Below are 27,336 nucleotides of genomic sequence, written 5' to 3' on the forward strand. Positions count from 1 at the left end.
TTCCATTCGACAAATCATTTGAGAGAGGGGGGTTAATTCAAAACAGGGTAAGCGCCGAGAGAACACTAAGGTCCAGCGCTAAGGATTAATAAAGTTACCCCGCCATGCCCACCTTCTAGCATTTGATGTGAATGAATGAATGTATTGGAATTGGAATCATTTCTCCTGCTTTGAGCTTGATAATAATAAACTTCCAAGCAGAATACTCGAGCGGCCGAGAGGGTCAGACTTCTATCCATCATTGTAATCGCTCCACTGCTAAGTTGATTTTAGATCCATACTGGTTTCTCGGTCTCCTGGCACAGCAGCCAATTGACAAGGATTGAAACCAAGCCACACCGAATCCCGTTTAGTAATTTCTGTGCTGTGGCTGGCACGAATACGATCCCCAATCATGTCATTCATGTGCTTGTTCGCAGTTCCAGTATGCATGCTTGCATGAACAGTTCGGATTTCTGTCACTTTTCGACTGATCGGCGTATTGTGCAAGGATGGGGGTTCAGCCACACCATTTTTGTTTTTAGAAACAAGGCTCTATGAGAGTTTGTCCCTCGCTGTACGGTCGAGGGATCAACTGATTGGTATAATGCGATTGTTTTCCGTTCCGAGATAATGAGTAATCTGCTCAATTGATCAACATATGTGACAATCCAACAAATGTGGCGTGGTTGTAACTGCGCTTTGAGAGTTGGGCGCAGCGTAACCCAGTGAAGAAGAGATTTGAAGTTTTGTATGATCACAAAAAGCATGACAATTCAGTTGATATCACAAGATCTTGCCGCAAATTCGGATCTCAGGAGATGCGTTGTTGCTACCATTACTATATCTAATTATCATCATACCTACACTCTCTGTCATATTATGTTTTTTTAAGAACGTCCCAAGCCTGTATCATTGGTCGCTCTACCCTCAGAGACCTAGCCCGTCTATTATCTTCCCTGTTGCCCGAATTTCAACCTTTGCCTTTTCAAGATCTAAACTAATTCTTCTCGATTGCGACACCCCGACCAAAAGTTCTATCTTTCTTCAAGTAGTAGATGATAATGATCCTTGCATTGTATCCATCTCCAATTGAGACACCGAAGCAAAATATTGTGGAACGTCATGTGAAGAGACTTGGAATTGAGCTCCTGTACCATACAGCTCATTGCTCAAACCCACCACGTCTTGCTCGTTGTTATCGTACCTATGACTTGTTTCGGACCATGTACAATCATCTTCTGTGGATTGGATAGTGTATGAGGCTGTGCTCGGGGGAGCGAGATATTGAGTCGAGTATCCGTGGGATAGCGGGTGAGGTTGTGTGGAGATCTGATTCGGAGTGTATGATTGGCGTTGAGAGTTATATGGATTGTCGGCAGTGAAATACTGCCGAGGAGTACTCTCTATCCCATCATTGCAGGCGTGGTGTCCGCCTATTTCATTTTGATAAAGATCGAATGGGACGTCGACACCAAGGGAACTGAACCCATTCTGAAGGCTCCGGATCTCGTTTTGTAAGATAACGTGCGTATGATATGAATTTCGAGTTAGCTGGGCTTGGTGAATAGTGTGTTGATTAAGCGTCTCATGGCTCAAAATTTGCGGATGAACTTGAGTGTTTGAAGCGGTTGTGTGTACATCGTGTGGTGTTTGACGAACGTTGTTAATTTGGGAATGGTCGGTTGATTGAGACGATGAGTGTTGTTGCTTGACTCTATGAGTGCTGTAGTTCTAGTCAGATTAAAAGTCGTGAAGCTGTGCCGAGGTCATGTAAACCAATATTTGATAAGCTACATACCTTGCATGATATCGGCGAAGATCACTTTTGTGTCCCGAGTTTTCGGGGGCCATGTCTGGAAAAATGGCAACTTCAATTTGATGGAACAGAAATCGCTGCTGAGATTCTCGATTGCGAGGAGCTTTCTTCGCATTGAAAGCACAACGCTATTGAATTGAGAATCAACATCTTGAGGATTCGAGCACTACTTAATGCCATTCAATATACGAATCCGATTCGCACTTTGCAAATGTGAAATAGTTCGCATTTCGAAAGTGCGATCCGCAAAAAGGGCAACGCTTCATTTGGCCTACTGAATCGTCACTTGCCACGACATTCGGATTCAGTGTTTTTCTGTGATAAATAACTCGAAGGATCTATTGGCTAATTCGGGCGGAGAATAGTTATCTAACAAACCCGTGGAGAGCAGCAAAAACTCAACCTCACACTCCCGACTTCAGAGTAAAACTAATAAACATCATGAGCTTATCTGGTGATTGGTGCTTACAATCAGAATTTGGGGAAACGGATCGCGGATGACTGCGGTAATTATCAACTTCAATATTAACAGGGAGCCAGCAGGTTAAACGAGCCAATAATACACTCTTTCTTGTACGATTCGCATTAAAAGCATACACAAAAAGCTTGTCTTCTCGAAAGTGCAATCGCACTTTCGTGGATATCTAGCACTTTCTAGAATCTTCCTTCTGTGAAGTAGCAGAAAACCGCCCAACATCAGCACTGTACTAGCGTGTAACACAACAAATACTTCACACTGTGGTGGCGGGGTCAAAAGGTGTCAGCTTATATCATCATCGGAAGCAGGGAGGCAGCGAGACACTTGGCGGACTGCGCAACAAATGGAACGCGTAACAGACAGCGATAAATGAATGACATAGGAAAGATTCGCCACGCTACTTACTCGAGATGAGGCTGCGGCTCCTTTTGCCTATCTGATGTTCCTCTCAATCATCATTATTATGAGCGGTTTGACCCGTTCAATATCTGAAAAATCCAGCAAAATGGAAACTCGAATCGAATCGATTCTACAGCATCAAAGGCCTATACGTATCAAATGAATAAACCGCGGCAATGCCAAAGGATTGGGCAAGCATAAAGGAAGAGCTGGAGCAACTCTATGTTACGGAAGGGCAAACGTTGGAGCAAGTTAGGGAAACTTTGATATCGACTCGCGGATTTGATGCAAGGTGAGTCGAACAATAACTTTCTTCTCCGAGGTGTCTTCTGGAATGCTAAATATTTATTCCTAGTATTCGCATGTACCGAATGATGCTTCGCGAATGGGGAATAAAAAAGTACAAATCAAATAACAAATGTGGCACCCGATGTTCCCGAGATCCACAATCGACTTCTTCTGTTGAACCGGAACTTACTGAAGACGATCTGAAAGATGCCAATTTCTTACTATTGTTGGACGAAAATCAATCTCACCCGCATAGCTTTACGGATATACCCATGAATGAATATCCTAATCAATCTTATATTTGGAACAATTCAGCACACAACACTAATCTGTTATCATCATCATCCGATCCTCAAAGCTCTTCCGAGAAACCTCAATATGGCTACTGCAACCCTTCAATGCCCTACAGTCCCGCGAGAGGTCGGGCTCCAGAAATATCCATTCCTTCACGGCCCATGAGACTTTCGGAGCTACTTCCTTTTATACATACTTTATATCCTGCCGAACATGTCTTCGAACCTTTGTTACAGAAATGGCAATCAGATGGGGAATATATGGCCTGTGCTATGTCATGGTTGGATAATCCTAACCATTGCAAAAACCTACTCGGCTCCTCTCTCACCGGTGGTAATTATTTCAAATCTATCGACCAAAACGTTCCTTTTCCAGAGCGCATCACTTTGACCAAAGCATTTCTCAAAGCTTCGATTCTGCACAACGTATCGCCATCACAGAGCATCTGGAGTGTAATTTGGGGTTCTACTCGATACGTGGATCAATGGCAAACGGTGAAAGACAATCTTCTGGATGCGTCATCTGGATTTATCGCAGAGCCAGGCTCGGTTTTCCATCTCTGTGCTCTTGCTGTTATGGGCGAAGAACTACTTCAGGACTATAAAAATCGACTCGAATCATTGAAGCCACTCACCATCGCTAGAATTGATGTTGCAAAATGTTTACGTAAACAATACGTTGATATTTTGAAGGATTTTCGCAATCAAGAAGTCGATGTTGATATATCCTTCTACAAATACTCGCTGGAAATCCTTGAATGGAATGAAGCTCTAGCGGCTCAGGAGAAAAGCAAGATTGATCGGTTACTGGTGAAATATAGAAGGTTGGTGGGCTTATGGACAAGGGATTCACCATCTTGGATCGATGTCAGTGTCGACAGATTGATAGAGAATGCTGAGCGCAGATGCCTATCTAGAAATGCTATGTCATCGCCCGGGCCATCGTTTGCACCGGAAATTGTTTAGTGGATTCTGTGAATTGGAAAAATATCCAGTATATTGTGAGAATCAATCAGATATCATTATGCATCAATGGGCTGCATGCAAATGGCAAGATAAATCAATATCATTCTTATATATATATTAGACAACAATCCATGGACTCTCCATTGAGTACTGCGTACTATGTTCGTTGAAAAGAAGAAGACAGGAGCGTCGAAAGAATTCTCGGTTTGAGGGGGGGCTTGTGGTCGCGCGAGTGGGCGTTCCTTCCTTTCTCGAAACAGAGCACCAAAATGGACAGCACCATTGTTACTTTCTCTTCTTGTCAGACAGAGACACCTGTGAATAAACTAATTATTTCTAAGATTATAATTTGATGAGAATCAATGACATCTATTTTCGATTCGTTCATGGAGAAATCTGATTAACTACACTATCCTCACCCAAGAATAGGTCTTTCGTTTCAGAGACTAAATTCACAGCATCTCCGTAGGCTCGATTCGCCGTTCGTTTCCATGAACTTCCACTGCCCTTGAAGGTGTACCATCTGCTTCTGCTATATCTACATGCCTCAGTCTCCTTCTGGGGTTGAAGAATGTTGGCTTGGTTTCTGTAGCTGGAAGTTCAGACAACCTGCTCCTGGGGTGCTTTCGCTTCCACAATAATAATGCGAATAAGGATATTAGCACAATGAAGGCCCCAGCACCTGCTCCTATCCCAGCCCTTGCACCTGTTGATAAAGACTGGGTTGTATTTGAGGAGGAGGAGGGGGTCGTCGAGGTTGATGACGGTAAAGGTTGGTAAACAGTTGAAATTAAGACTGATGCCTGGACGGTGCTTGTTTGTACTACAGCTGATAGCATTCCAGAAGTAGTGGATGACGTAAATTCCGACGCTTGTATGCTGGTTGGCGTTGTAGATAAAGCTGTAGTTTGGGAAGTTTGAGAGCTCAAAGAATCTCCCGCTGCTATATCCGAGACTTGGTTATTGACTATGAATTTTCCTTCATTCGCGTTGCAACAATCGGCTGCATTCTTCCCGCAGCAATAACTACCATTTGGACATGCCGTGATCTCAGTATCGTTTGCTACATACCAGGCTCATCAGCTACAATTCCTTGTTATAGTGTATACTATACATTAGAGAGTCCATACCTCCAACACACAATCGCAAACACAGCGGAGACTGCCATGTCTTATCTGTACACGATTCTCTCCAAAGTTGCGTCCCACTTATACCACAAAGACCGTACGTAGATCCAGAGCCACATTCATCTCCTCCGTTGTTGATGACTCCCAGATGACAGCACATGCTGACGGGTGCTGAACCATTACATGGCTTATATGTCGGATCCATCTCAACTCCCTCATAACTATAGCATTGTCCCTCCACCAATCCTAAAAGCCAACCAATGAAAACGAGAATAATGATTTGAAGCATTATTAACGATTGTAATGCGTCACGCAAAATGGGCAAAAGTTCGCCAGCAATCAATTGATCGCATTCTGTGATTGTGAGTGCAAAATTAATAGTCTCGAAGGCAGAAAAAGTAAAAGAGAGTCAGACTTCTTTGACGCGGAAACACAAGATATCTATTTGTATTCTAGATTACTGCTCTAAGTGAAGGATTGACGTCAAAAATACCTACCCGGCACGAATAGTACAGATAATTCCCTTGTGGCGGTTACAGAACTGATGCTTGGCTTGTAATTAGTTGATTGATTCGCTACTACGAATAAAAGGGGCAGAGTACGGCCGTGGATTATAGGGATGGTTACCGCTGAAGGATCGTTTTGAAGTACCGGGGCAATTTTCTGATGTCAGATTTCCAGCCCCCACCTTATTTTGGGTCCGAAAAGATACGAGGGAAATATATCATTAGATGTTTACTTTCCAATAACTCAGATATGGACAACTTTTGAATTCTTGTACCAGAGAATTGGCTTTCATTCATGGCCGTATATATTGATGAGGTATCACAAGTGTAAAAACCCCCAACAGCTGCCAGTGCAGTGTTTTTTTTGATGCTATCTACGGTTCAAACGTCACCTTACTCAGGTAGATCTCAAGAAGTGGTGCTTAGCAGCCATGATCAAAGTATGTGAAAATGTCATTTGAAATTTCTTTTTTAAATGTTGATTCTAATGCTGCTCATAACATGTTTTTCCAAAGTTAGAGGACAATTGACGAGTACCCTGTACACGATTCCCTATCTGTCTTAGGAAATCACGTCTTCCTTGATGGGTATTACCTCCAACACCAATAACGCCCTAGATCCATATGAGTCTCATTTCCATGCTCGGCTCCGTGGTCTTCTTCTTTGCTCCACCTCCCCTGAAATCCAGTATCGCAAAGACGTTGCAGAGCCATATTCAATTCTGATTCTCTTGCCACAAGCCGAACGTTCAAAGCCAAATTCAAAGTTGAGTGCACCGATCTTGCGAGTAGATAAGACCAAATACCTGCCATGGAGCTGAAAGGTTATAAGAAAGTTGAATAGAGATCTGGAATTCGATTTTGGTAGGGTTGCTGGAGGCAACTTTGACATCTTGCTCATCACTTATCTAAAAGTAGTTAGCAACGGCAAAAGACGTGAAAAAGAAAGAACCCCGTACTAGATAAGTGATTCCTTGAGTTCACCTGCCAATCGTAAAGATCAGAAACCCACGGTCATCAGAGATCGTCACTTCCCTCCCTCCAATCAGCAAATCGATCTAACATCGCCGCACCGTAAAAGTAGGGGGTATCAACCGGTTGAAATGAAACAAAAGTCGACGTGGGGATCTGGCTGAGCGTTGACCATTTCTGCTATTTCTCCGAACTTTCTTGAGCTCTCGGCTGGGTAGTGTGATGCCGAAGCCAAGGGTACTGTGTAAAACATTGTTTTCGACTCAGTGTTCAACTTTCTGTGACTTGAGGATGTAATAGGAATGAAAGTGGAAAGTCGAAAAGCGGGAGGCATTCTGAGTTTATATGGCGGTATGTCAAGATTGTCTTTGTCCTGAAAGATTGTTTCAGAACCGTGCCATCAACCATATGCATACAGCACGCAAAGTAGTTTCAAAAGTTTTGAAAGAAAGTCACAGATGCAACGAGGGATGGAAATTGACGGAGCCAACAAGAAGGAAATTAATTTTCCATGCAGTAGGGTCAATGTAGGTCTGCATAGGGCAGTGAGCTACACGTATAACTTCTTTGGATATCCATTGAAATGAATGTACTAGACTCTGGAATTGTGATTTGTTTTGAAATTGGAATCGCTGGCTGTGTGCCGTAAGGCTGCTTGCATGAATGCATGTGTGTTTTTGGTTTGATTGGATTGGATTATATTACTTCAGGAGATTGCGGATTACCTAAGTGTAATAAGCAACATGTTGGTTGTTGGATAAGTGGCTACCGATGCTCACTTCTCGGTAGCTTACAAACGAAGAGATATATGGGAAGTATGGTAAGATAGTAGGTGAGATAACGTGTGGGAAGTGAGATTTGATTAGTTGGTATTTCATAGTCTATTTATTGGCATGTTGTTTTGGTAGTGGATATTTTAATTTCCAAATCATTGATTGTTGGCAAGCGAGGTGAACTTGCGCTCTTGATGGTAACACGTCAAGTATTGCAGATAACCTTATGGACCAAGGGTTGTGGTAGTCCCAGAAAACCTACCTGCCAGTTCTACGTCTTACTTATCTTAGCTAGGTAATTGACATGTTTCATTGCTACTTATTCCGAGAAATCAGATGAGATGTCAGATTGATAACAACTAGTCTCAGAAGCTAACAAGTTATCAGCTAGTAAGACTTAGAGTCAGTTGCCTGAATACTGTTGACTTACAAATTAGTGCCCACTGATAACAATATGGCTCGGAAGTATTCATCCAATTATGTCTCTGTCTCAGAGAGAAGCGACATCGAGCGGGGATTGATGAGATTGATGAGGGATTGATTCGATCATTAGTTTATTTAACCACTTGGACGGTAACCTTCATGCTACGGAATATAAGGAGATAGGGCAAAGCGATTAAGTAAGTGTGAGTTCGGGACAGTGAACTCATTAGCGACCTAGTGTCCAAAAGACCCCCATTTAAGATACCAGCCGCTTAAAAGCTTTAAGGTCTTGATAGTAGTTGTCATTTTAGCCTTACGATTAGCATTTTCAAATGATGCCTAGCTCAAACACTAGTTTTCACACTAGTAAGTTAGGGTGGAGCCAGAAGCATGATGTCATTGTAGTTGGTCCAGTGGTAAGCGGTACTAGGCTCTGTGATTAAATACTTACAGGTATGCCCATTGCAATCGTGATGTGTATTAAGAATTGTGAACCCAAACCTATTCTCAACTCATTCTTCAACGCTAAATCTTCTTGTAAGTAATGACTTATCTGAGACATATTCAATTGCTCGCTCCTTGTCTGCCACCCTAAAAGTTCAGATTAAATTTGAACGCCGATGTTCTACTTTCAGTACTTTACAAAAAAAGATAATACTCTCACCCAGTCTTCACCCCAAGCCAGAACAGAGAGTGTCACTTACGCCAATCCAACTACATGCGTCTAATCCCACCAGCGGGCAACAATACGTTCTTTCATCCTTCCCGGCATAGAAACAAAGGGAAACACGCAGAAGTTAGAAAGAACTGTAAGCCCACTACGGCATCGTACTGTTGTGCAGATTGTCGCCAATGAAGATTAGGAAATGGGCAGTTCCACGGCACAGTGAGCTCTACTGCCATTGGAAAATCTTGTCTATGTTCTCGTTCGAATTCTTGGAAGGGAGTTCAATAATAAATGAATCTCCGTAGTTGAGGTTGCGGGTCTGGTATCGTTAGTCATGATCATTTGGAGGTCGATTTATGTGACAAGAAGATGGGTTAGAGAGCATTGTTTGTTGGAGTTTCTTGCCTTATTTAGGAATGTATAGTAGAGTATGTGTGGCTTGTGTGCGGCTTATTGAAATAAAATATTGCTTGTAGGAACATTGATTGCTTGTTCGGGCTTTACAAACACCTTGACACACTTTGCAATGGTAATGAGCACTTGGATTGAGGATGTGTGAACATGGAACACATACATGGCAGCGTATATGGTAGAAAAAAGTGCTGCAAATCCAGGTGAATATGTATGATCAATATCTGCACCCCTTATCCAAATTTACTTCAAATGAATCTTCAACTCATCAGATTCACAGGTTTTCTAACGGATACTTATACTTAGGTATGTATCATCCCCATTTCAGCAACGCAAATGCAACAGGGATCATTCCAATTGCGAGAAAAGTAAATGAAACTCGTTTCTCATCTTAGACCCAATGTCTCACACATCTATCGTCCGCAAAGAGAGAGTACCGCTCCCCTTACACTCCTGAAAATTGGGTTCGCAGATAAAGCACTTGCAGCAAAGATTATGAATGTACCCACTAGGTGAAGGTTAATGCACATGTATACAAATATGTTACTAACACCAACAAGAGTGGTGGAGAGGATGGGTACGATCTAATGATCTTTATATTCGGCCCCTCACCCACAGGGGAGAAAGCTCATTGGAATTGAGAAAGGAACCCGGAATAAGAAGTGGGGGACGGTATTCAGGTTTCACTACAGGCGGCTCTTGACAGGCTTCAGCAGCGAGAGCATTGACTTCTGCGGTTGAATTCTTCATCATATGATCTGAGAGGTATCCAAAGAATACCAGGCCGACCATAGAGTCGACGCCCAAGCTGAAATATGTTAGTCCAACTAGTCCAGACTTGAATCCATATGCCTCCTCAAATACCACCATCAAGCTAGTAAAGAGTAAATAGAGGTAATCATATATCACACCCAATATATTGATGTAGATAAAACAATAGGTGGATACACGATCAGTTCGCAGGACGTATGCAGATACAACAGATCCCGCCAATTCAGAGCTGGTGCTTTAGAACTCTTTCACAAGAGCTGGGACATCGGGGGCGGAAATCAACGATGCTAGAGGCGTTACAAAACAAATTGAATAAATTAAGAAACGGTTCGAAAATTTGATACAGCCTTTCTAAATCATTGGATTCTCGAAGCCATCCAGACCGTCCCACCAAATAATATTTGGATCGAGTTCTTCAGCATCATTCTCTTGAAAGATTTCTCTACATCTTCACTTGCTTGAGCATGTGTTTTGAAGGCCTTTGCAGTCAGAAGCTTTGCGATGGAGAGCTATGTTTTGTGTGCACTTCATTTCTTCATTCGCGTCTAGAATATAACCCTCATTTGAAGCTACATCTGTGGCCTTCACATGCAGCTAAGTTTATCTTTTCGACGTCAGACGGCTTTACGACGCTAATTGAATTATGTACAGGATGAATATGGGACAAGAGTTCTAGAAGCTCTTTTTCGATATGGCGGGCAATGCGTCTGCGGAACCTTACAGTTCCTACCGTTGCAATTTTGTAAACTATTGAACTCGTAATTCTTCCCTTTCTCCTCATTCCATGATACTTTGAGTACAGTTCAAATGTTTATTGGTAATGACATCGGAAAAAATGAAGATCTTGGTGTGGGGTTTGTGGAACTTGAGATAGATTAGGAAAGTTAACAAGTCATAGGATTGCTTGACCTCAGCTAGGTGTGTGAATTTATTTGCCTTTGGATTATCTCTCGTGACACACTTAAAGGGCTATGATTTCTTCCTATCAAGATGAACTTACGTATGTTTTTGAAGATTGATTTTTGAGCCTCATACTCAGAGTAGACAGGATCTTTGAATGTCTCTAATCCTTCTTCATCTCTTCCATTAAATCAACCAGATAAGTTACCTGCAGAAAGAGGATCAGGGCAACGAAATCGAACCAAATGAGCTGGTGCTCCATATCGGAAAAAAAGGTTGTTTCCCCATCATATGTCGAAACTCGGCTACAGCTAGCAAACAACGTCAAGTCGACGATGCCTTCGATGGTGATGATACTGATCCAGGTGTCACGACATCATTCGGTAGATACCATGAATGTCATCGAGTGGCTATGAGCAATTGACCGGTCTTGGAAAGGTAGAGTACGATAATTCCGATTATCCTAAGCCACAAATACCTACAGTTCAACATTAAACGCCTGCCAGCCTTACATCTCTTTTGCACGACAAAATTTTTGTTCTTCTTTATCTTAAAATTTGCTCTTTTTCTCTAGAACTGTTTGGATCTTCGTTGAGCAGCTTTATGTTGTAAATCAGTCCTTTGGAAAAATGTCACTTGGATTTTCTATTGGCGACTTTATAGCCGTCGGAGAAGTTATCACGACTTTGATCGAAGGTCTTCGTGAGACAGGAGGCTCCAAATCGGATTATCAAGAGCTTGTCCGTGAACTACAAAGTTTAGAGAAGGCCTTGAAGCATGTAGACAATATCAGTATGTCTAAAGGGTCCATGATAGGATTAGACGGTGTCAAATGTGCTGCTTTGCTATGTCGGTACCCACTAGAAGAATTTTTGAAAACGATTTCAAAATATGAAAATACTCTAGGCTCACGTGCACCTCAAGGAATTAGGAGTGTCGGACGAAAGATTCAATGGGCATTTACGAAAAAAGATGAGGTACAAAAGTTACTTGGATATCTGAGTATCCATACCAATAGTATCAACATGATGTTATCAACTCTGGGGTTGGAAGCATCCGACCTAGCAAACAAGAGAGCAGAAGAGAATCATTCAAGCCTCAGGAACTTAATAGATGATACTCGAATTGATATCCTCGATACAGAAGTATCGGTAACCACAATCCAGGACAGCTTCGTGGACCAATCACTCCTGGCTAGCAGTAACCAATCGATGCTAACATCACTGTCTGATGTTATCAATGGCGAAGTGATTCTTCCACTGAGGTCTTTGGGAGATATGACAACTCAGAACTTGTAGGTCCGACCTTGTTTCCCTGTATTATGAGACTGACTTGTATTAGCACCTCCACTCAACAAATGAGATTGGGTGGAGGTATGATAACGCTCTAGACGATACCGAAAAATGCCCCGAAGGAAATTACTTGCTCGAAAATTTTCTTAACCAGCCAACGACAGAAGTACTCGCACATGACCAAAACATTACCAGATTTTCACTAGAAAAAAATCGACTTCAACTTGAATGTCGACTCCAACAACAGTAGGAACAAATGCAGAAAGAGCCTTATCGACAACGATCAAGTGTGAGATGAAGAAAAGTGCTGATTCGATCCGGATGCACCACTATCGCCGACGACCCATTCCTGTCACATCGTTGGTTATCCATAAGAACTCTGTCGGCAAGCCTGAATATCGCAATTTATGGGACCCCGGGACTTCTTTTAAGTGTGGATCAGCTTTTGCACTTATAAGCTCGGCGCTCTTTGGTATTTACCTATTACCATGAGCCTCGTTATCTAGTTGCTTGAAAAGGTAGACCATTATTCAGGACATGTTGTAGCTTGAATCAGGATTAGCATTGGAAGAGTGAATGATGTTTTTCACATGAATACCGAGTCTTGAGAAAAAATTGTGGCGGCATTCTTACACTGCTTTGGGAGTTGTGAGAGATGCTCCGAGGCTGTCAGTGTACAACTTCGAATCGTTTGTTTGTTAGATGGAGCCTTGTTTCCTTGATGTCGAGAATCATGGTGCATCATGACTTTACATAAATAAACAGCTTGCGATCAAGATTATGTTTCAATCAATGGTATAGATCGCTGAACAACCTCATTGCACGAGAGCGGATACTTTCGCTCTTGGTCAGAAACGGAATATCAAGATATAAATCTTAGAAACGCTGTGGGCATAGCAAAGCTACACAGAGCAAGCCTAAGAATACAATCATGACTCACAAAGGATATCAGCACTTACTCATTGAGAGCCGCAGGAGATGTCAACAGTAACTTTATTTTCTCCCACCCTCGAATCCCCACCCGTTGCTTCTCAAAATAATCACTACTAAGCTCTCGTCTCGGTATATCATCCCATCCACCATCCCAGGACTCCACAAGGCACCATCATGATTCACCCCACACCCTCTCTCCCCTCACTACGTTCTTAACAACAATGCCCTCACCTCGCCAACTACTCAGTGCACAACCCCCAAAATGACACCCCTAGACGCAGTATAGCACAGCATACTATCCCATCTATTTTCCAAGCCCTAGGATAGTGCTCAATCTCTACACCCTTAGCCAATCGAAGAAAATAGAAGAAAAATAAACAAAAAAAAAAAAAATCAATCGATAAAAAAGGAGACATCACACCCAAAAATCCCACAACCGAATCTAACAGTACACACGAAAAAAAGCACATCATATCATTTAAACATCCCTACTCACCTACCTCACTATCCCCTCCCCAAGAAGATATCAATTCTCGAAACAAGAACTACTTGCTCCCAAAAGTATATCGACATACATCGATCGCAACAAAATACCATCTTCAAGATACCATAATATCCATCAAATTCCTCTGATTCACAATTTCACAATGTGGGGCTGATGGAGAATGAGAATAAGAATCTACTTAGATTGAACAACAGCGACAGGGGGGTATTTCGATATGTGCTGAGGTTTGTGTGATGGAGTTGCAGTAGAGGGAGAAGGGGGGGGGATAGGAGTAGAAGGTCTTAGATGAGTGTGTGTTTACTAGCTGCTCCTCGGGTAATACTTTTACTTTCATTTTGAGGAGCTGAGTTGTGGGTTACGGGAAAGGGCGCGGAGGATTAGAGATATCTATACTCCCACTCACTTGTGCTTTGGAACGAGTGCCTAGACTCTCATGGTAGAAATGAAATTATGCGAAGATTATAGAGAGCTATCGTTCACTCACTCGGACCATAGAGAGGGATGAAAATTTTGGTATAAGAAGGGTATCGTTCATTCATCTATCAATGTTGCAGAGCAATGCAAATAACTATGTTTTTCGAATCTTTCCTTTCTGCCTTTCCTAATTCCCCAGGATATCCACCCTTCGATCCATACCAAACCGAATTACACAAGACGTCATAAAAGTAACCTGAACGCCCGACGCTAAATGCAACAAATATCTTGTCTCATTCATCTCTTCCTTATATCCTCCTATCCGTCCAATGACCATTTTTCATCCGTAGACTCCCACCACTTAAATAGCACCATGCGAATAAGGCTCATAGGCACCAGTGCGCGTAGGTTGATGATGTTGTTGCTGGTGGTAGATACCGTGTTGTTGACCAGCATATGCAGTTTCTGGTCCATCAATCTTCTGATAAGCCATGGTTTGTGGGATCAACTTCTCTTGATCATTGACGCTGCGTCGGTTCTTCTTGCTGCTGTTGTGATCAGATGCGCAACAGCAGATAGTGAAGACCCAGAAGAAACTGCTTGCAATGCTGAAGACAACCGCGAGCCATGTGACGGCGAGGAAATGGGTATCGATAGAGGCTTCGACTCCGTATGCTTTGGCGGCTGTTTTGATGGAGCCGACTGTGACGGAAGAGAGAACGGTAGCCAAGATAGACGCGGCAATGACAGCGGCGGTACTGAAACCAGAGATGATGTATGTAACGCATGAAGCGGCTCTAGAACACATGGCGAAGATACCAAGGAAGAGCTCTGATGCTGTGGCGATCAAGGCAATGATGTATACTACTTGTGTCCATTTTGATACCACGGTAAAGGTCTTCAAAGCATGTTTGACTTCGCTTGGGAGAGTGGCATTGACACCTGTCTCAGAAGCAAGAGTATCGATGGTACTAGTGTTGAGAGAAGTGGCCGCCCAGTTGAATTTCGCCTTGGTGCATGTAGTGTTCTTGCCAGTGATAGCGCAATAACCCCAAAGACTAACCTTGTAACTATCCGCCAAATCCAAGTCTGCGGCCGTGATGTTGGTTGCTGAATCGGTTCCGGTGATTGAGGCAATAGCAGATTCGACAGTGGACTTCTCAGAGGTAGTGGAAGGAGTCAAGGCGGCGACGGTGAGATCTGCAAGACCACGTTTGCGCAAAGAGCTCTCGAGACTGAGGAGTGCCGAGGAGGAAATGGAGAGGTTGGTTGTGTTGACTACGAAGATATCGAGAGATTTGTCTGTGACGCCAGCGAGGGATGCGATAAGAAGACAGACTAAACTGGCGAGAGTTAAGCCAAATGGCACACCGACGCAAAGGAATCGACCGAAACCCATGATTTTGAGATACTGTAACGATTGGTGGTGGTGGTGTTGGTGTTGGTGTTGTGGTTCTTGTGATTATTCTATCGTTGATTATTTGGATATCGTAAAATCAAATACCAAGAGAAAGAACGAATGTGTTTCTTCTAAGATAGATAGATGGATGGAGGGAAGAAATCAAATGAAGAAAAGGACGAAGGGTCGATGTGAGTTTGTAATTTGTTGGTGTGAGATGGAAAGAGAAATAATGTGGAAGGGCAGGTTTGATATTTATTATTATGTCGCAGCTGTAAAGTAAGGGTACTGTGGTAGGCGGTGCAGTAGAGCAACGCAGTCTGTATGGGGCTGTGAACTATGAACTGTGTGAATGACGAAAAAACACAGACTTTTTTATGGGGAAATCCTGGTTGATTGTCGAAAGATTTGAGACATCAAGGGATCTTCGATGCTGTTTAATATGAAGGAAGGAATAGATTCCATTTGATATACATTATTCTTTACCATCATCGAATATTGATAACCAACAATATGCTGTACTCTGGACCTGATAGCCACCTAGTGATTTGGTCCTCGTCTCCCTTTCTCTCTTCCTCTCTTCCTCTCTTCCTTACTTACTCATCTCATTCCTATATTCAACCCTGACCTGGTCGAAGGAATATATCAATATACCACAAACTCGCATCTTAATCTCTCAAAGGACTATCACTGTTGTATCACGCCATCACACCACCACACTCTGTACTGTTTACCCTTTCAAGCCTTCCCATCTATCACCTCAACAACTTGTACTCCCCTCCTTCTCCCCCCTGAAGATGCAGAAGCTACAAACATGGCGACGCAACGCAAACACACCTACATTACTGCCGTATTCGCACCCACCCACCACTTTAAGATTTATATCACCGTGTGGCTGGATCCTTTCATTAACTCGTTGCCCTAAGCCCCTATAGGGATAGTTTCACCACTGATTCGTACCTGATTCATCGCCCTACCGTGGGTCACCCAATGAAAAAAGCCGAACTGACTGAAAAAATCTATTTATATCCCCTCTCCCTCGCCATTGTCTTTTTCCCAAACCCTACCGATAACCACTTTTAGCTAAGTCGAGTACTTGGTGGTCTCAAACACATCACCGGCTAGGTAATTTGGAAAAACGAACTGTTTAATACGAATGACAAAGAATTCGGAATAGTGCTAGGTATCTATCTTATGATGTATCGGTAATACCAAGTTTCCTACGCGAGGCTTTATGTTGCGTCGGAGAAGAGTATCATTGCCAAAACATCAAACAGCACATCGCAACCTCCATTCCTAAACTTCTCACCTCTCCTCCCTTAGTACGTAAAAAGCACGGTAACACTCCGGAAACCTTAATTTATTCTCATCAACAACCCATCCGTAGATATGGATATCCATCCCAATCACTGTCAATCACTGTCAATCCATCCATCAAAAGTATGGAGAAACCTCGCAGTCAAACTACGGTAGTCCGCTTGAACGGCTCGAGAGGTGGGTGTGTGAGTGGGTCACAAAATTCTTGCATACTTGCTCAAGCCTCCCAGCCTGGTGTGTGAAAACTTCAACTCCATAGATATCCCGCCATACCATACCATATCATACCATATCATACCATATCATGCCCCAAGTTCCTACGCGTCTTGTAGAGTTGCCAAGACCTTCAAAGTGTCAAGCCGTGCCGTGTCAACGTAATCCTGGACGTGGCTGAGAACTTTACAGAGAGGATATTCTGACCACATTTAATTATGGAGAAGAATAGATACTTGGAGAGAAGTAGATATATAACGGGGGTTGATCCGAAAAGTTCAGATCTTAGGTTCCCAATGACTTTCGAATCTGTAGAAGCCTTGATGAGCAGATAGGATTAAATGGTTACATGAGTTAGGGCACTGCGCGCGGGGATTAACATCGTTTCAGTGCCCTGTTACGGTGTGCTTTGGCCCCGTGTTGGCTGAAATGGGATAGACCCCCCCCTGCCTGCCATTCAGTGTCGATTTTGCTGGTTTGCTTATACGATATATCTTTCTTTCGTGCGGGGACACCGATATTTAAGTTTTGATGGGAGATTTGTTTCGCATGGGGAACTCACTCAACGTCGGGTGTCACCGTACGCATACCGGTATATAAGGAAGCTTATCTCACACTATGCCTAAATACTAGTTGAGAGCACTGATTACGAGGTATCATCTAAATGTGAGTATGTCTTGTCAGTGGAAGAACCAATGCAGAGACTATTTAATTCTAAATTTTGAAATGCGGCCTTGAAAAGTGCAAGTTAGATCTGTGAGATGTATCTTAAACTTGGAATAGAACATGAAAAGGAGGATCATGAGTTCTATTCGCTGATATGTATTGGATGTCTATACTAGTAATCGCTGGTTAAGATAGAAGACAAGTACTATGCTGTAGTTGGGTTCAAGGGATGAATCTGCTTTTAAGTTATGTTACCATTCAAAATAGTATCAATTCCTTCCATGCTGTCCATCACGATTAGGGAGGCTAAACCCATAATTAAAAAAACGAAACCAAAAAGGAAACAATTGCTAGCGCTACTACTATTACCAACTCGCTCAATAGCCTAAAAAACGCCTGAATTGGGTTGACACGTTGAAGCGATGTTCGGCTTTCCATATATCGTTTAATTCCTTGAGCGTAGCGTACAAAGTCTTCCTCAGGGAAGGGCTGCGGAGCATGATCGGAATTCGTCGCGAAGATCGTCAAATTATCTAGGGCTGATAGTCGATTCAGGCATTTCATAGTCAACGGCGACAGGCGACAGGCGGCTTCTGTTGCCTTTGGGGTTGCTGCTGTCTTTGGGTACTACCACGCAGAGCTTTCGTATCTTGTCCTGGTGTTTAATCCATATTAGGCGCTTCAGTGATTCCTCGGAAACAATAAAAATATCAATATCGAAGTTTACGAGAGCTTGTGCTGCAAACACATGGGAATTAGTGGGAAAATTGTAGCAATATAAGTTGTCCAAAGGAGGGCTAGACATTGGGGTGTACGACAAAGAAGAATGGACGGTACTCACGGGTAGAGCTTTCTTCTTGCGGAGATTCTGTAGATTGCGACGAGCGAGCGAGACGTTCATAATACTCTGGGCTAATGCTGTCAAGCATTGCTGTACCAATTTGGGACTGTGGATAATAGAGAATGAAGAAGCAAGGATCACCGGCTTCTTCTCGAGTGAGCATACGCCATGCATCAGGTTGGCCAGAATTTTCGGGAAGGAGAGTGCTTGTGCGAGAAGCAAAAAGCTCCTCGATGGGCAAATCGACAATTGCGGCGTCGTCAATGACAGCAACAGTGGCAGTAACGATACGCCTGTAAAGAAGTTTCCTTATCCATTTTAAATATCGAAATTCCCAATCAAGCGCTCTAAAGTTGAAAGGCAAAGTGTACCCGCGATAGTGTCTAGTTGTGCTTATCTCCTGAATGTTCATCTCAATTGATCCATGGCTGCCTTCGTCCTCACTGCTCCCCTGAGGCTCTGTTTTATCGAGTCCATGAACCAACTCACTCCTATTGTCCTGCTCTTGGTTTGTCTGCTGGACCACCTCCTGACCAGATTCTTGATCAAGCTCATATTCATTACTCTCAGGATGGGTCACTTGCTGGGGGGCCTGTTGAATCGCCTCTTGAATCTCCTGATCGCATTCGTGATCAAGCTCACACTCGTTGCTCCGATGATGATTCCCATGAGGATCCATTGTTTAATTGTAATGTGGTCCTATAACGATGTCTTTGGTAAAAACACAGGTGGATATACTATTACAGTGCTCCAAAATTGTGTATGAAGTTGGGGAAGATTACGAATTAGAACAGGATTGGAGACTAGATGAGTAAATAACAAACAAATCGGAAGAGGAGGAAAGTAAGGAAATGGAAAGGACGTAAGTATAAGTGATAATGGCAACCACAACTGGAATATACCTTCCCATGTACCAAATGATGGAAAGAGCACACAAGAGACTTAAGGTTGCTATGGTACCTTTCCCCAGAAATACCTATGCTATTGAAAAGCAAGGACAATGATGGACAGAGATATGAAGAATACTGGAAATCCTTCCCTGGAATAACCCCATGGACTCTCGAGTACTTGCACGACACCATTTTTTGCTACTTAGCAACGTGGAAAAGTTCACGTCTTTTTGGAGGAGATCGATCGATCTTGTCAGCCAATTCTATGGTTCGCATTTTGTTCCATGGAACAACGTCAAGTCCACATTGAGGTGTCTTTTTCTGACCAAGGTGTTTAACTTCGAGGAGATGAGCAATATCAGCAATGTGAAAGCAGCTTCAGTCTCCAGTCTCTCTTTCAGCTTAGCCTTCTCTTCATATGAAGGTATCAGATGGTATATCGGATGATGCAATTGCTCTTCTGCGTACGCCTTTGAATGTCCTTAAGGGTATCAAGATAATGACTTGTACCTTTTCCCGCTTTCTCCCAGACGTCTCTGATATTGTTCTTGTCACTCATGAGTATCACCTCAACGACAACGTATTGAACATCCCGACTGCTCTCCTACCTAGCTCTCAATATTCTCATGGTCACCCAAGATCGAATATCCTGTACTCCGTACCCAGGGCGATATGGTTCTAGAATAATCTAGAATGTAGAAGGCTCGGAATGGAATGAATATGGAACAGATATATGGAGATATCATAGGTTTATCTTGACAATCAATACGGAGTACATATCGTGTAACCTCGGAGGATATGAGTAGATATTTGATCAAAATCCATCATAATACGATAGAATATCGAGGGCTTCGAATCGGCGAATTTATAAAAAGTAGATTAAATCAAGATAATACGATAGAACAAATCCTTGAGTACTTCGGTCAGCACCTAGGAGTTGAAGTGATACTTTTTAGTTAGTTATGCTAAAATACATTTACTAATTTTGACTTCACTTGAGCTTCACTCTCTTTCTTGACTTTCTTGACTTTCTTCACCTTCTTAACTTTCTTTCCTCTCTTCCCTCGTCATCAAAATATGTAGTGCGATCGCCAAGCATTTTTTCTTCACAGTAACCAATCATTGTATGGAATAACGAAAGACCATCCATCATCTTTTGGGCCTTTGGCTCTTTTTTGGTCCCGGTTCCCGATAGCCCAAAATCAAAACTAAGAAACCAACAACCCCATTCAAAGGAACGAATTGGAAGAAAACAAGCAACCAACGGATCCCTTTACATAACGAAGCCTTTTTGATAAATTCAATCTATCTTTCATCATCAATTGTTGATTATTGATTCCCTTTTCTAGATGCTCCGTTGAGTCCTGGATTCCGAAGAAATTCATTTATAATTCGTCCACACCCCGTTGTACCATCTACCCACTACACACATCCATCGTCTTTGAAGCAAACCTATCGGTCTTTCAGGAAGCTAGAACGCATACGTTCTGGGACGAGCCGCTTCCGTCCCCCCACGATTGTCTACTCGATACAACTTTGGTAATACATCGAAAGTCGCTTTCGCCAATATACCTAGGCACTTGGGACGGTCTTCTCGACAATCGCAGTGTTCACGGAGCGGATCTCTATCTCGACGAAGACCTTAGCTTCAGCAAGATCGACTCAGCCTCAACGCTAGGAATTACTTAATCTTCAGTAAAGGTACGTACCAATCCCCATGCCCATGATATTCTTTGACCTCTTCCTTCACTGCTTGGATATACAAAGGTGACTTGCTTCATCCCGCTCAAGATACCGCCCAGCTTTCTGAAGGAGAATGTATAGTCGAACTCATGCTTACAACCGGATAGATAGTTCATCACAGTTTACCACCTTTCCGACAAAAAGCCTTCTTCAAAAGCCATACGAATTTGCTGTTACGATTGCATGCAACTCGAGCTGTCATTAGAACCATACGGCTTGTCTACTTCAGCAACATTACCCTACGATTAGCCACACGAATAGAGTACAAGATACTTGCCCAAGACAATCAAGGCAGTGCTCGGTGATATATTACAATTACTTGTCGACACAAGAAGCAAATATCCTACCTCTTTGGCTCATATTGACAGCTGAACGGCAGCGACATCTCTGAGTCATCCCGAATTACACGGAGCTGATACTCAATAAAGATCTGCTGGGTTCGCATATTTGAACTTGGAACGATGGGAAACCAACCCTCTAAAGGTTCGGGGTCTGCAACCCCGCGGAGAAGTGCTTCTCAAACGTCTCTTGATAGAGGATCGGATAACTTATCTTCTTATCCTTCATTTAGCAAAGCGGATACCAAGGAATCCAACAAATCATTCAGAGGCGCCCTTCGATCAAAAATACCAGGTTCCAAGGACAGTCCAAGAAACTCGATTGCTGGAATAGGCAGTCTCATAGATTCAAACGACAAATCCGATGTTGCTTCAATGAAATCGGGAAAAAGCACTAAATCGGGTCGGGCATCATCTGTACCAGGCTCACCAACATCACCTCAAGATTCTTCGGAAGACATCCCTTCACCAATCGATGATCTCAAACCTCCCCCATCGCCCGTTCAATCTGCCTCGGTGAAGTCTGGACATCATGATGTTAGCGCTGCACAACGTAGTGGTGAGGTAGATCATGTCTCCGACCAACCCCCTTCCGGCACAGTCAATCCTTACGCAGTCGGAGGTCGCGCTGGGCAATCTATACTGGTCAGGAGAGCAAATGAGATTAATCCTGTTGACACAGCTACCTTGCTAGCTGCTCCAATGAATGGATCTAATGAAACCGCACTCTCAACCTCAAACTCCGCACAAATCTCTATGGGTAGCTTGAAAGATAAAGATCTTGACGACTACATTTCGCGACTCTTGGATGCAGGATACCAGGGCAAAAGCACAAAGGGAGTTTGTCTTAAAAGTGCGGAAATCAACTCAATATGTCTTCGAGCGAGAGAGATTGTATTAGAGCAACCGCCACTGATTGAATTGGAAGCCCCAGTTAAGATTGTGGGTGATATACATGGGCAATACTCGGACCTTATACGCATGTTCGAAATGTGTGGATTCCCTCCCTCGTCAAACTTCTTATTTTTGGGTGACTATGTCGATCGAGGAAAGCAGTCCCTTGAGACAATTTTATTGCTCTTGTGCTACAAAATCAAATATCCTGAGAACTTCTTCTTGCTAAGAGGTAATCACGAGTGCGCAAACGTTACTAGAGTTTATGGATTCTATGATGAGTGTAAACGAAGAGCTAATGTCAAAGTGTGGAAGACGTTTGTAGATGTCTTTAATTGTGTATGTAGCCGCCTTTTGATCTAGTATAAATGCTTTTTGACTAACTTTGTGGTCAGCTACCTATCGCCGCAATTGTCGCAGGGAAAATCTTTTGTGTTCATGGCGGTTTGTCTCCCGCTCTTAGCCATATGGATGATATCAGAAATATCGCTCGACCAACAGACGTTCCTGACTATGGATTACTTAATGATCTTTTGTGGTCCGATCCTGCAGACCAGGAAGCAGATTGGGAGCAGAGCGAGAGAGGCGTTAGTTACTCGTTTGGTAAAAAGGTCATTCAGGAGTTTCTGTTAAGACATGATTTTGATTTGGTCTGTCGGGCACATATGGTTGTTGAAGATGGTTACGAATTTTTTGAAGGTCGAGTCCTTGTTACGGTATTCTCTGCGCCAAATTATTGTGGCGAATTCGACAATTATGGAGCCGTCATGAGTGTTTCGACAGAATTACTTTGCAGCTTTGAACTGCTGAAGCCATTGGACTCCAGCGCGTTGAAGAGCCAGATGAAAAAGAGCCGCAACAAACGAAACAGTATGGTCAACAGTCCTCCGCCGACCGGAACCTTTGCTCCACAGAGTGTATAATGAACTGTCGGATAAATTTCAAACAAATATAGACAAAAAGATTGCTCTGGATGGAAAATCCTATACATTCGAAGAAGAAAACCCAAAACAAGATGCGATATCAACAATTACGGGGCATGCCATGATTTACGCGCTTACAGAGGGCATCCACGAGTGGCCAAGTACACACAGGACTAAACCGTGGCCCGGAAGAGATTTTGGCCACTTTAAAATGTCTAAACGGTCGAGGCTCATTCTTCACGGCATCGAGAAGGTTAAGATAGATAGTGGAAGCTGGAGGCTGGGGGCTGCCCGTAGATGTTATATGCACACATTTGATTTATTTTCTTTTCCTGCGGATAGTTTCTTATCTGCGATATTAACAGGCTCTCCCCTTTCTCGAAAGTACGACACGGAAACGGATACATTTTATATTGGCGTTATTTGTTTTGGTACGTCTCGGATGGGGGACAGAAGATCACAAACATAAACTCTACTTTTCCTTCGCCTCTGTAGAGTACACAATCGCTGTTTATGAACATACAGATGGGTAGGTGGGTGATGGACGGTAGGTATGTATGCTGGGTCAGTGGTGTATCTGGTATTCATAATATGTGGAGCAGAAGTCAGAGTAGAACTCAGTGGCATCACTGGAGTGGGGAGTTGTTGTGAAGGGTGACATGGCATAGAGACATGGAAGCTCTTGAGCATGGTGTTGATTGACTCGACTTACTCATCAATTGATGCAATCGATAGATGACGAAACGATATGAGATTATAAGCGTTCTTCAACTTCTGATCTTTATACATGCGTGACCATTTGAGTGATGTGAATAAAAAGTTTGTATCTTTCTTTCTACATCTGGTTGTATTATTCTGGATGAAAATCAGAGAAGATCAAGTCCTTCAACGCAAAATTCCAAAATCGAGATCTCGTCTTGTAGTGATTGGGAAGTTTGAGATGAGATGCCTACTTTAAGCATAACCATGTTGTACTTGGTACGGAAGCTTCCAAACCTCTTTTGTTCTCGTCTCAACTTGTTTCACCAAGCAAGTCTGTAGGCTGTTACTGTGGGAAGACTCCTCACGAACTTTCTGAGAAGTTCCATACTTGAGGTAATGCTGTCTGGCCTCCATTTATAGACTTGCAGGTGCAAATTCGTCTGGGAGTTTGATTACGCAATTTGGTTTTTTGGTTTTTTGTGGTGGCGTTATGTTGCTGCTGTTCATATCCGGGTATTCATTTGAAATGGGATGTGATGTCCACGGGGGTGGAGGGATACCTCGTGAATTCCAACCTATGCGTTCTTGGGAACGAGTTGTAGTTATCAGGAGTACTCTGGGTATGCTCTAGCAGGTTGTTAGAATAGGCTTTACAGGTACTGGCTAAGCGAGATGGGGGAGGGGGTTTTATATTTTTGGGAATGGGGAATGGGGAATGGGGAGATGTAAGTGGTGTGTGTAAGGATTTTTTGGGGGGTAAGTGCAGGTTGATAGGATAGAGATTTGTGAAAGCTCGGGAAAACTTGGGTTTGTTGAGATGCTTTTGGGAGATGAGGGGGTAGGGAAACGAGTTTTAGGATTTGGTTGCCGATTTTGTTAATAGTCTGCGTAGATGGAACTGACAACTCTAAAGGAGAATAAACCAAAGTTTTAGGATTCGCGTATTGCCGAGTACTAAAGCTTCTATCTAATATTAGGGGCAACTGCTAAATCCAAAGTTCTGGGGACCAATGTTTTGCTGGTTATGCAGCTGGAGACGAAGTGTGTAGGAATGGCCCTTTGAACAGTCACAATTCAATCATGAAGCTACCAATTGTTTGATGATGACGAGAAAACACTTGATTAGAAGTAATAAATAATGGAGGTGATGTGGATAAAATCTGCGCATGGCCAAAAGAACGATGGGGAATAATCGCATGGCCAGCGAATATCAAATCAGCATTGTCGCATAAGTTGATGGCTTACATGTATTATTGACCCTACGAATGCCCAAACTTATGACAAAGACTAGGAGCACAACTAAGTATGAATACCGGTCTAATCTACGGCTAGATGGTATCTAGAAAGCATGGCTTTGCAAACTTGCCCCGAATCTCTGATCCTGGAGCCACTGAGAAAGAAGATCATAACCAATTGTCGACCTCTTCAAACTTCATCCGACATATCCAGGACTTGAGCTTCCTGAGAATTTCCAAGTCTCCTAATGAACTTTTACTCAAGATCAGGCTTGGAAATAAACTTCCGGGGCTTGAGTTTAGTCTTTACTGGCAGATGGGCGATCTCTCTTCGCTCTCAGCCTCCCGACTTTCAACCAACCCGTACGAAGTGGATGGGGATCTCTGGTGAATAAAAGGAAACCATGAGATCGTTCCTTCTAGTGTCGAGGTAGCAATTGATTTCTCGGATCTTGAGAGCTCGCCATCTTGAGTGTACTCATTGGAGGTGGGAAGTAGCCGGCTCAACGAATTGACGTTCTCTGGAGATGTGTCCTTGAAATAATTATAACAGCCAGTTGAGATTATGACTACCAATCCACCCATTATCTTCCACGCGGTGAAGCCCGATGATCGTAATGCTGGGAATATGACATACTGAGTTGCCGCAATCGTGAGCAGACTAATCGAAGTTCCAACCAATTTCGTAAGATTGTCTTTTTTCCGCAGCATAGCAGCAACGATCAAGCCGACACCGGATGTGAGACATGAGAAATATATTGCAATCGTTGCAGTAGATGTTACCGAGAGATTCGAATTCGTCCCGCGATCAGCCGTCATCCAAGTAGCGATGGGGTATGAGATGATGGAAAAGAAAACTCCCCAAAGGTAAAGCCATAGTTGAGATTCCCAAAATGACCCAGTCTTGGTAAGAGACTCGCTAGCAATGCTAGCGATCGCAGAAAATCCCGCTATCACCAGTCCTGCCATAGGAGCCACAAGCCAACCCTTTGTATCATCGCCCGAGGGGATGTTGAAGAGAAAGAGCCCAGAGCAGAGGGATCCAAGAGATATCCACGATCTAGCGTTTCCTTGCTTCCTAACCCAGAAATGATGCAGGATCGCCGTCGCTGGGATTTTCGCAAGCATACATACTTGGAGAAGACTCGGCGATGTGGAAGGCAGGATCGTGAAATATATCAGGTTATTGATGAGGTAAAAGGCTGCTGGAACACCGTATTGCAGAACATCCCTGAAGCCGTTCCTATTGAACTTTTTTCTTATAGAAGAAAGACCTTCCTCAGAATGATTGATAATTATAGCTGCGATAGCAAGCTTTAGAGTTTCAGAAAGAAGCGCAATCAATGATGGAGTTATCTGAGGAGCCGTATGAAAGGCAAAGTATGCGTAATTTGCGCGTATGGTTTCTCCAACGATATAGATTGGGAGGAGGTTGTCGGTGAAGGAACTCATGATTCAATGATATGAGGAGGATTGATCCGAAAGATTGAATACAGAAATGAAAGAACACATCTTACAGTGAAAGCCTTGGCTGTCCTTACTTACTTATCAGTGTTCTAGAAGCAAGCAAGGGGCACAACAGAAACGGAGAATTTGTCTCATTATTTGTTGTTTGGATCTATTTCCATCAGCTGGCTTTTCCATACCAAATATGATTGATCGTGCTAGAAAGGTGGAATATGAACAGAACATTTTTATCGTGCAATTGAAGTCGGCAATGATTGTCACAAGTAATTTTTTTCTCTCCATAAACATTGACCTACTTATACACACATCTCACGATAATGATCATGACGAGAAGGAGGAGATAGATAAACTATGTATGAATGACTATGTGCATATGTGCTACGGGCAAATGATAAAAGAATGATGCCACATCTGGAAACTTTTCATCTCCAACTCTTACTTGGATAAGTGAGTGCTCAACAAGATGTCATGAGATCAAGAGATGTCAAAAGTTTATCTGCGTCTAGATCTACAGTGCGATCGACGCACAAGTGAGTACAGAGGGGTTGTGCTTATGTAAGATCAAGATCTCACCCAACAACTGTATCTAAAAAAAATTGATGCTGAAGGGTAAAAAAGGACGCTAGCAATAAAACAACGTTGAGTAACATCGCGTCTGATCCAAAGGTATATAATATATTTCTTACTTCCAAGAGCAAAAAAAACAGATCCGGAAAGTGCAAAAGATAAACTTTGGGGCGTTGCCCGGGATTGAACCGGGGACCTCTTACATGAAGGATTAATCACGAAGACT

The 27,336-nt window shown here is 43.0% G+C and overlaps 9 protein-coding genes across 9 annotated transcripts; 3 read left to right on the forward strand and 6 right to left on the reverse strand.

Annotated features, from left to right (window-relative positions):
* Positions 1-1,026: 1,026 nt before the first annotated feature.
* Bfra_007309 (uncharacterized protein) lies at positions 1,027-1,833 on the reverse strand (the record flags this gene model as incomplete). The annotated part of the gene is made up of 2 exons (XM_037337683.1): positions 1,027-1,705; positions 1,781-1,833. The coding sequence occupies 2 exons, from the start codon at positions 1,831-1,833 to the stop codon at positions 1,027-1,029; spliced, it is 732 nt and encodes a 243-aa protein (XP_037187063.1).
* Positions 1,834-4,674: 2,841 nt separating this feature from the next.
* On the reverse strand, positions 4,675-5,638 carry Bfra_007311sa (uncharacterized protein; the record flags this gene model as incomplete). Its single annotated transcript, XM_037337684.1, has 2 exons — positions 4,675-5,285; positions 5,353-5,638. 2 exons carry the CDS (start codon positions 5,636-5,638, stop codon positions 4,675-4,677), a joined length of 897 nt encoding a protein of 298 aa, XP_037187064.1.
* A 2,719-nt stretch (positions 5,639-8,357) lies between these two features.
* On the forward strand, positions 8,358-8,878 carry Bfra_007312 (uncharacterized protein; the record flags this gene model as incomplete). The annotated part of the gene is made up of 2 exons (XM_037337685.1): positions 8,358-8,457; positions 8,691-8,878. The coding sequence occupies 2 exons, from the start codon at positions 8,358-8,360 to the stop codon at positions 8,876-8,878; spliced, it is 288 nt and encodes a 95-aa protein (XP_037187065.1).
* A 635-nt stretch (positions 8,879-9,513) lies between these two features.
* On the reverse strand, positions 9,514-9,970 carry Bfra_007313 (putative bicyclomycin resistance protein; the record flags this gene model as incomplete). The annotated part of the gene is made up of 2 exons (XM_037337686.1): positions 9,514-9,684; positions 9,788-9,970. The coding sequence occupies 2 exons, from the start codon at positions 9,968-9,970 to the stop codon at positions 9,514-9,516; spliced, it is 354 nt and encodes a 117-aa protein (XP_037187066.1).
* Positions 9,971-11,400: 1,430 nt separating this feature from the next.
* Positions 11,401-12,069, forward strand: Bfra_007314 (uncharacterized protein; the record flags this gene model as incomplete). Its single annotated transcript, XM_037337687.1, has 1 exon — positions 11,401-12,069. The coding sequence occupies one exon, from the start codon at positions 11,401-11,403 to the stop codon at positions 12,067-12,069; it is 669 nt and encodes a 222-aa protein (XP_037187067.1).
* Positions 12,070-14,276: 2,207 nt separating this feature from the next.
* Positions 14,277-15,314, reverse strand: Bfra_007315 (putative integral membrane protein; the record flags this gene model as incomplete). Its single annotated transcript, XM_037337688.1, has 1 exon — positions 14,277-15,314. One exon carries the CDS (start codon positions 15,312-15,314, stop codon positions 14,277-14,279), a length of 1,038 nt encoding a protein of 345 aa, XP_037187068.1.
* A 2,725-nt stretch (positions 15,315-18,039) lies between these two features.
* On the reverse strand, positions 18,040-19,030 carry Bfra_007316 (uncharacterized protein; the record flags this gene model as incomplete). Its single annotated transcript, XM_037337689.1, has 2 exons — positions 18,040-18,248; positions 18,352-19,030. The coding sequence occupies 2 exons, from the start codon at positions 19,028-19,030 to the stop codon at positions 18,040-18,042; spliced, it is 888 nt and encodes a 295-aa protein (XP_037187069.1).
* Positions 19,031-21,445: 2,415 nt separating this feature from the next.
* Bfra_007317 (putative serine threonine-protein phosphatase pp-z protein) lies at positions 21,446-23,139 on the forward strand (the record flags this gene model as incomplete). Its single annotated transcript, XM_037337690.1, has 2 exons — positions 21,446-22,555; positions 22,612-23,139. The coding sequence occupies 2 exons, from the start codon at positions 21,446-21,448 to the stop codon at positions 23,137-23,139; spliced, it is 1,638 nt and encodes a 545-aa protein (XP_037187070.1).
* A 2,243-nt stretch (positions 23,140-25,382) lies between these two features.
* Bfra_007318 (putative udp-n-acetylglucosamine transporter protein) lies at positions 25,383-26,528 on the reverse strand (the record flags this gene model as incomplete). The annotated part of the gene is made up of 1 exon (XM_037337691.1): positions 25,383-26,528. The coding sequence occupies one exon, from the start codon at positions 26,526-26,528 to the stop codon at positions 25,383-25,385; it is 1,146 nt and encodes a 381-aa protein (XP_037187071.1).
* Positions 26,529-27,336: the final 808 nt, after the last annotated feature.

This window comes from Botrytis fragariae, assembly GCF_013461495.1.
Source record: "Botrytis fragariae strain BVB16 chromosome Unknown tig00000795, whole genome shotgun sequence".
Classification (NCBI taxonomy): Eukaryota; Fungi; Ascomycota; class Leotiomycetes; order Helotiales; family Sclerotiniaceae; genus Botrytis; species Botrytis fragariae.